General features: G+C 45.9%; 1 protein-coding gene across 2 annotated transcripts; it reads left to right on the top strand.

Moving 5' to 3' along the window:
- Positions 1-343: 343 nt before the first annotated feature.
- On the top strand, positions 344-7,798 carry CDO1 (cysteine dioxygenase type 1). Of its 2 annotated transcripts, XM_078781563.1 has the most exons (6): positions 344-532; positions 730-1,375; positions 1,500-1,577; positions 2,823-2,983; positions 5,452-5,621; positions 6,761-7,798. In XM_078781563.1, exons 2-6 carry the CDS (start codon positions 1,209-1,211, stop codon positions 6,788-6,790), a joined length of 606 nt encoding a protein of 201 aa, XP_078637689.1. In that variant the 5' UTR covers positions 344-532; positions 730-1,208; the 3' UTR covers positions 6,791-7,798. The 2 variants fall into 2 exon arrangements, with proteins under 2 accessions (XP_078637689.1, XP_078637688.1); XM_078781562.1 differs by having other exon boundaries at positions 344-1,375.
- The last annotated feature ends 623 nt before the right edge of the window (positions 7,799-8,421 follow it).

The following is an 8,421-nucleotide window of genomic DNA, read 5'->3' on the forward strand; positions in this document are numbered from 1 at the left end:
AATGGACCGATTAGCGTTGATTTGGCGTCGAGCCTCCAATCCAGTTAGTATAGAGATCAGTGGTCAGATTCCACCAAACCCCTCGGAGAGGATGTAGCTTGAACTCGATTACCCCCTAAAAAGACATCTTTTTCGGGCGTGGCTCCACCCACAATGGGCACAATACGCCCACTCTAGGCAGGACACAACTAGATCATGATATGAACCTCCCACCCAAGTTTCATCAAGAACGGATGATATCATCGGGTAGTTATGCTGCGGACAGACACACAGACAGACGCACACACATGACGAATATAGTGGTCACTTGATAACTCGTGAACCAAAATAAACATGTTGCCCCAGTAACGGCAGGTTAAAAGTGTCCAGACGAGCAGAAGCAGGTCACTGCAAGTGCAAATGCACACGCAGCGTGAAAGGCCTCATGAGCATTCATACGTCATTTTGAAAGTGTCGTGTTGCTTGTTGACGTCACGCACGTCGAGCGGCACGCACCGGGAAACACCTCCTCAAGCCCAGCCCAAAGCGCCAGGTATTTTGTGTACGCTCCTTACCTCCTGGCTCCTTCCCTTCCCCTACATATTTATTTTACCACCTCCCAAACCTCTTTTCTTTCTCTTGTCTCATCCTTAATCCTCGTGGCGTCTTCCTTTGCTCCTCCATCATCATCCAAATGCAGTACAGTGTATCACCGATAAAAACAACCTCACGTGTTTCCGTTTCTTTCAGAGAAATCATAATTCCTTCACCTGACTAATGCATGGCGAACGCTGACACAGCTGGTTTATTTATTCATTCAATCATTCATTCGTTATTCAGTTACCATAATTTGGCCTGGGCTGTGTTCCACGAGCACTCGCTTGATTTTAACCACGCCCACGAAACGGTTGCTAAGCAACGGCTGGCTTGGCAAGCGATAGCAAGCTGCTTAGCAACGGAACACATCTCCACGAGACCTGAATTGTGTTACCTGACGAGTAAGTTGCACCGATCAAAGCAAGTGGGAGGGATGGAGGCGGAGGGAGGTTCCCATTTGTTCTGATTGGTCCTCTCCGAGACCACGCCCCCGGGCTTGCAGATAAAGGGTTACAAACCCACAATCCCACATCCACATCGTGACTGCGTTCGAATCTGATCAACGGGCGAGTGGCGGCAGAAGGATATCCGAGGGAAAGAAATCAAAGCAGGCCGGACATCCGCCCTCCGAAATGAATGGTTTCGTGCGCAAGCCTCAGACCCTCGATGAGCTCATCCGATCGTTGCACGTCCTCTTTGATGACGACAAGGTGGATATCGATGAAGTGAAATCCCTGCTCTATGCTTACAAAAGCAACCCGGATGAATGGATGCGCTTTGCCAAGTTTGACAGTTACAGGTACGTTTGATCCGATATGTATACACACCTATATATAGGTACAGGTGCAGTGATTGTGCGTTATTTTTGCTCGATATTAACTGCTTAATTAAATTGTGCCTCTAATAACGATGTCGTGCTTTAGGTACACAAGGAATCTTGTGGATGCAGGAAATGGGAAGTTTAACCTGATGATCCTTTGCTGGGGAGAAGGTCATGGCAGGTGAGGATGACTGGACCCACACACTCGTTTTGACGGCCATGGTTTATCTGGGAAGGAACCGGCTGTTTATGAAATTTTTATGGAAGGTGGAACCCGATTCTATGGGGTAATGGTTGGTGTCCCCTCTGAATCTAGGAGGTCGGTGGTTCAAACCCCGGCCGAGTTGTACCAAAGGCTTAAAAATGGTGCGTGCAAGGATGGAGCACGGACAAACAATGTGGGAAGGCAATGGCAAACCACCCAATATAAACTCTTGCCAAGAAACTGCGTAGGCAGCGCAAACGCTCTGTAAAGAGTACGGTGGTACACCTTCTCTTCCCTTTATAAGGGGTGCGTTCCGGTGGCACCAAGCACCTGCCCTGCCTTGACCACGTTACTCCTCCACTCCCCTCTGCCCTCGGCCAACTACACTCTCCAACCACCTCCACCTTACTGAAATCCCTCCTCACACAATCCTACCTTGTTCCCTCAACCTATCCACCGTATTTGCCATTCTCCTCCCCCACAATCCACATCAAATGCCCAGCCCATCTCAGTGCCACCGTTTCCAGACCGTAAAGGTAGGCAGGCATAACGCACAACATCAGAACATTCCCTTTCAATCTCCTTGCAATCTTTGTCTGCCATTACACCTTCCACCACCCTCCACGCATTTGCACCCACCTGAATCCTTCTCCGCACCTCTGCCTCTGACTTACCATCGCTGATCACTGATCCCCCTAAGATACTTGAACCTATTTCCCTGTCTGATCTCCTTCCCCTCTATCGCCTATCCTAATATTCATTTCGTTTCTCTGCGGCCCAACCCACATCACCTCGGTCTTCTCCATACTCACCTTCAGCCCATCAAATCGACCAAAAAAAAAATGAGACATGAATCGAGAAACATAAAAATGAGGCAAAGATGGGAGGGAAGGGAAGAGACGAATGAGAGAGCTTAAGAATTCCACTATTTGCTTATGTAATAAATAGACGACTAAAATGTACGACTCAGTTTGGTGAAAGTGGCTGGGCATGTTCTTACAATGCTAAAACTAATTTAGAGCAGTAGTTGTGGGAGAGGTGTTTTGTAATCTATTTCACACTTGAAATGCGAGCGAGCCGTTGTAGATAAATGAAACGTATACCTTTTCCTAAATCAGGTACAAGGTGCGTGGTATATCCGAACTCGAGCTGAACCCTTCCAATGATGGGTGTGTCTCGTATCACAATGTCACTCCGTAATCCTTTGCCTTATCTTTCCAGCTCTATCCACGACCACACAAACTCGCACTGCTTCGTAAAGATCTTGCAGGGCCAGATGAAAGAGACCTTGTATAACTGGCCAACAAAGAGCAACCACAAGCAACAGCTGAACAAGAAAGCTGAATTGTTGTACGACAGTGGTCAAGTCACCTACATAAACGGTAAAGGAAATTTGTTGCAATCGTCCCCTTTGCACATGTCCTCAACCCACTCCCCCTCCGGCCACCCCGGGTCCTCAACCCACTCTCCCTCCTGCCACCCCGGGTCCTCAACCCACTCTCCCTCCTGCCACCCCGGGTCCTCAACCCACTCTCCCTCCTGCCACCCCGGGTCCTCAACCCACTCTCCCTCCTGCCACCCCGCGTTCTCAACCCACTCCTGCTCCAGCCATCCTGGGTCCTCAACCCACTCCTCCTCCTGCCACCCCGGGTCCTCAACCCCCTCCTGCCACCCCGGGTCCTCAACCACCACGCCCCCACTCCACCCCTATCCTGTGTTTGAATATGGCACACCAGCAGCAGCAGCAGCAGCATCTTTTGTATGTAACACTTGCTGGGGGCATGGGTGGCCAGCATCATGAGCAATGAATGGGATCTGATGAGCCTGGCAAACAGGCCAATCCCAATTAAGATTCCTCTTGGCAGAGCATATCAGGATACCTCTCTCCCCCTTCCTCTGCCCCTTTCTTCCAATTCCTATTACGAACACATTCAAGATCGTCTACCTCTTTCCACTTTAAAAAGTCTTCATAAACCACAACGTTGTTCTACTGGGCTAAACTGACGAGTTAAGAACTTGGTGGTAGGTTATCATGAATATCCCTCGGTGATGTAGTGCATACGCATCCTCGGTCTTTTTGTGGTTGAATGCTCCGGACGTGATCTCTCGAAAGCTTTTCTCTTTTGAGGTTTTGGGTTTTATTTCAGTCTTGTAAATGCCATTTGACAAATTACCCGGAGGTCTGGGTTTCTGCGTCGACTCCTGCATAACGGCGAGGTAGGCGTCTCGTTCTAATCCGTCGACTAATGCCATCTTGCGCATTCCTTTCCAGGGTTGGCTTACAAATCAACGTAATATAAGGCGAGCCACTGGCATTGAGTGAGCATTTCGACCTTAGCCATTGAAGTGCTTCCTTGCAACCACCTCTGATGCATTTGGAAAATTCCCTTTCATGGAGCTGCCAATGGGCTGACGTCGATGCTCGTGGAATATCTCTAACTTGGGGCCCTTAGCCTTCGGCCTTTCATTTATGAAATCGCCTCTATGATTAGCTCATCAGAATATGAAAGGCCTGTAGCCATCTTGTATTATTATTATAATAATAATAATAAAAAAATCGATTAACACTGATGCCAACACGTGATCTCTACAATGCGAGTCTGCATCAAAATCCTTGCACCATTCAGGAATAACCACTTTTATCCAAGCTATGCTTCAACTCAACCTTCCCTATGTATGTTCTTCAAAATATTCTCCCTGACTGTTGCAGCTCACTTGCTTTCCACCACCGATTATCATTCCGGTGTGTGTTCGTGATGAATATCAAGGATTGTAAACAGTTCCCACTCCACAGCATGGGAATGGCAGGCCCTGTTGCCTGGAGCATTTGATGGGAGTCACATTCTTCCGAATACCGCTCGATGAACGAGCGAGAAAGCGGTGACCAATTTTAGTAGTGGAAACGTACCCTCAGATGGCTGATGTGCCTCTCCGACGGGAAGCTATTCACGCAGTTGAAACCAAACCATTCAGAATCATTGGAATCTCCCGTGATGAAGCTGATTCCGAGGGCCTTTCTCTCTCGCCACAGGCAGGTTGGTGGTCTTTTTGTCTTCTACCGACTCCTCTCCGGCCTTGCTCCCCCAGCTCTCTCTGTACTCTGTCCCCCCCAAATATTCCTTCAGGATGCACAAGATCTGCCTGCAACCCTCTTATGGATAAACTGCCAAAATCAAGACTCTGCTCACCTTCACTCCTTCATTCCTCTTTTCTCCCGCCTCTGGAACAAACTCCCCCACTCCCTTCAATCCCACTCCTCCCTCCTGGTCTTTAAAACAGCTGTTCACCACCATCTCTTCACCCCCATCCAAAACCTTGATATTTTCTACCCCTGTTAAAACACCCCAAATCCACCTCTTTCAATCCCCAACTTCTTTCCTGAAATTCTTAGAAGTGTTAGTTTGCTTTATACCGTGTTCCCATCCCTCCTCCTCCCAGCCTGCTCCCTTCCACAGATCTACCGACGTCCCTGTTATCTTCTGTTGTTGTGCTTGTGTGCTTCCCTCTCACCCTCTTGTCTCCCACTCCGTTCATTGAATGTTTTATGTGTCTGTGCATGTTTTCGTGTTCAATGTGTTTGCTCCCCAGGAGCCATGGATACTGGAGGAGCCTCGATTCTGTTACAAAGGGGGGGGGGGGGGGGGAAATGGGGGAGGACCAATGCATTTGGATCATCCATTGTAATTTGAGGTATATCTAGAAGGGTGGTGCAACGTTGAGACCGACAGTGTCACCTCAAATCTTTGCGTTGACATTAGAAAGGCTTGCGGAGGTCCAACGTAGGCATGCTGTTTTTGTCATGGTGGGGGCAACGTGACAATACCCTTTACCACCTCGCCCATCTGTGTAGATTCCATTGGACTCCACCAGGTTGAGAATCTCAGCCACTCAGAGTCAGCTGTGACTTTGCATCTATACAGCCCACCCTTTGACCAGTGCTGTTGCTTCGATCAACGCTCGGGTCACAGATATCCTGTCAAGATGACCTTTCACAGCAAGTTTGGCGAGCGGACTCCCTTCGTAAGTACCGGTAGTTGTGGATAGTAAGCGCTCTTACCCTCGCCAGAGGGAGGGTATTGCATTTGGATTTGTTTGTTTGACTGTCTGGTTTTTGTTGGCACATAACGTGAGTATGCTTTTCTCTGCAACCGTTGGACTGATTGCGAAGAAATTTTCACCATAGGAGCGCCTCGTCCTGTTCAATTTTTAAAAAATTATAATTATGATGTCATAGATCATGTGATGTGTGCAATCTTGTGAAAACTGAAAAATTTGGCATCTCTATCTCTGAAACTGCTCCATGGAATAAATTGAAACATGGCTCATTGTCAAGTACTGGGGAACAACATATATTCATGATTATGTCGTCATTGCCTTCATTTTGACGTCAAAATTAGACAAGTAGAACGCTTCATCCAATCAATTTGAATTTTTTGTACACAAAAATTGTAGGGGAGAATTAAATTGATGAAGTCAATGGTCACGTGGTTCGGCAGTCATAGTCGATTGAACATAAGTCGACGTCATCAATAAACCAAACAAACACAGAAGCTCAAACACCACGCAAAACATACCACACAAACATGTCCTGGCATGGGTCTGCTATCTCTGATTGCTCTTTAACTTTTGCTTTTAATCATTGTGGACTATTTAATATTGTAATGATTAAATATGCATGGAGTTTGATTGGGAAGGTGGGGGATTGGAAGGGGACTAAATAGATTAAATAAATTAAAAAAAGATGAAAAATGAAAAGTTAACGAAGGGGTTTATTTTATTTTTTTGCCCTGTCAATGCCAAATACCCAAGTATGTATGCATAAACATTTGCTGGGCAATCAGGTTGGCAGTACAGAGCAAGGTGAAGGCTGGGCTACGGGACAAAGTCAAAGTTGATAGCGGATGGCATCAGTTTATTTGATTTTTGGGGGCACATTTGAAAGCAATTTGTTGCAACATCACTTTGGTTTGACCCAGATAATCGTGCATTTGTGACATAAGGCTGGCAGAATAACGACGTTTTTCTTTCCGTGATCATCAGGCATCTCGTGTTTCACATATTGTGACCTGAAATGTAAATGTCTGCTTTAACGTTTTCTTTGTACATGTCTCCCATGCTAATGTACGTATTTCTTATTCTTTATTTTTTCTTATTTTCAGACAACTGAGGAAATTGCAGAGAACAATTGAGGTGGTTTTAGCCGACCGGGCCCTTTGTCAGACTGGTTCTCCTCAAACCCCCCCCCCCCCCCCATACACTTTTTTTTTTTTTAACGTGTTGGAAGATCTTCACTTTTCATTTGAGATGTATAATTTTAACTTTTATTTTATCTGCTGCACCTTGTAGCTATATGTGATCTCGTGGTTCTTCTCCAATCATTGCTTGTTGACCTCTCGGAAGGCACGATATGTACGAATGGTGATCCAAACTCTGCACTTAAGACTACACGTCTTGCTCGTGGTTGGTGGAGGGAAAGGATTTGAGGGATTGATTGGGGATTATGTGGGTTTGGTGGATAAACGGTAATGTGTATATATAATATAGAATGTATTTAAATAAACTCATTCAAGTACAAATTTGTCCGTTTTCTTTACTTTAGAGCATTTTCCATTTGGAAAATCGGGAAAAAAAGTTTCCATTGCAGTTTTCCAATTTCCAAAGCGGTTTCCATTGCCAAACGATGATTAACTGAGGATGCACGAGATAAGTCCACCCTCCCCGACATCTGCCCATGAAAACAATTTGTATTCCCATGAAAATTCTCTTCCTTTGTCAGTTTCTCTTTTTTTCTTCTTCTTTTTTTCCGCTTTTGATTGATCGTCCGTCCAACGCTAGTTTCGTTTATCCCCTTTGATGTACACAAACGCTGAACTAACGAGCACAAATTCTCATGCTTGAACGCAGTCACTCCCAAGGCTTTCATTTGACAAGCTGAGATGAGCAATTCAATTGTAAATGTGATTATAGTTGGAACTATCTATGCGTCGGGGAGGAAGTAACAACAGGTGTTTGTTTCCTTTTGTTCATTTCTTTATCATTTGTTTGATGATTTACGGTTCTTGGTTGACAAAGTGTTGAGAAACTTTATTTTCCACCTCTTGTAGATCATTATCCCAGAGAGGTGATACGTGTTGGCTTATCGACCTCTTGGGTGTCATTGGTTATCAACATATGGTCATTAAACCAGCACAATGACAGGTTGTTTTTTTATTTATTTATATATATATATATATTTGTATACATTGTCAAAAAGGTCTTCATAGAATGCCAATGAACTACGGTTACTACTTCTTTATAAAGTTCAGGCTCATGGAAGAGCTAAAACACAACGGATCGGAATGTAACATACCAAAAGACGCAACAGCAGGGTCGAAGGACAAAATAGACGGAGACAGAAACAAGCGATGTGGCAATGAGTGAGTGAGGGAGAATTCCAGCGACGCAGAAGTTGTGGGAGTGGGTGTGATTTAACGAAGGTAGAAAAGTTAATGGTTTCGGGTGGGGGATGATCTGAGATGGAGGCTAAAGAGCTGTCTGGAAGACATGGAGGGAAGAATGAGATTGAAGACAATGTGGAAGCTGGTTCCACAGGTGGGGGAGGGTGGGAAAGAGGAACAAAGGAGTGGAGGTGAGCAGTGATCCTGGATTTTGAGTTTCACGAGAAGAGGTTGATGGTGGATTGCTTGTTCCCTGCAGATACATGGGGGGGGGGGGGGGGTCTAATGTCAGGCCTTTCCGGCCGGTTCCTGAGAATCTTCGGACAAAATAATCTGGCCAACTCACACCACAAGAAAGAGGGAATAATTGGGCTCATCAAAGT

The sequence above is a fragment of the Myxine glutinosa genome, chromosome 7 (assembly GCF_964187855.1).
Source record: "Myxine glutinosa chromosome 7, kmMyxGlut1.1, whole genome shotgun sequence".
Lineage (NCBI taxonomy): Eukaryota > Metazoa > Chordata > Myxini > Myxiniformes > Myxinidae > Myxine > Myxine glutinosa.

What these genes read in the sequence shown, in the direction of transcription:
- CDO1 (XM_078781562.1), top strand. Translation starts at nt 1,209, where the DNA reads ATGAATGGTTTCGTGCGCAAGCCTCAGACCCTCGATGAGCTCATCCGA. An exon ending in TGGGGAGAAGGTCATGGCAG is followed by an intron (nt 1,578 to 2,822) that starts GTGAGGATGACT and finishes TTATCTTTCCAG; the next exon opens with CTCTATCCACGACCACACAA. An exon ending in TCAAGTCACCTACATAAACG is followed by an intron (nt 2,984 to 5,451) that starts GTAAAGGAAATT and finishes CCATCTGTGTAG; the next exon opens with ATTCCATTGGACTCCACCAG.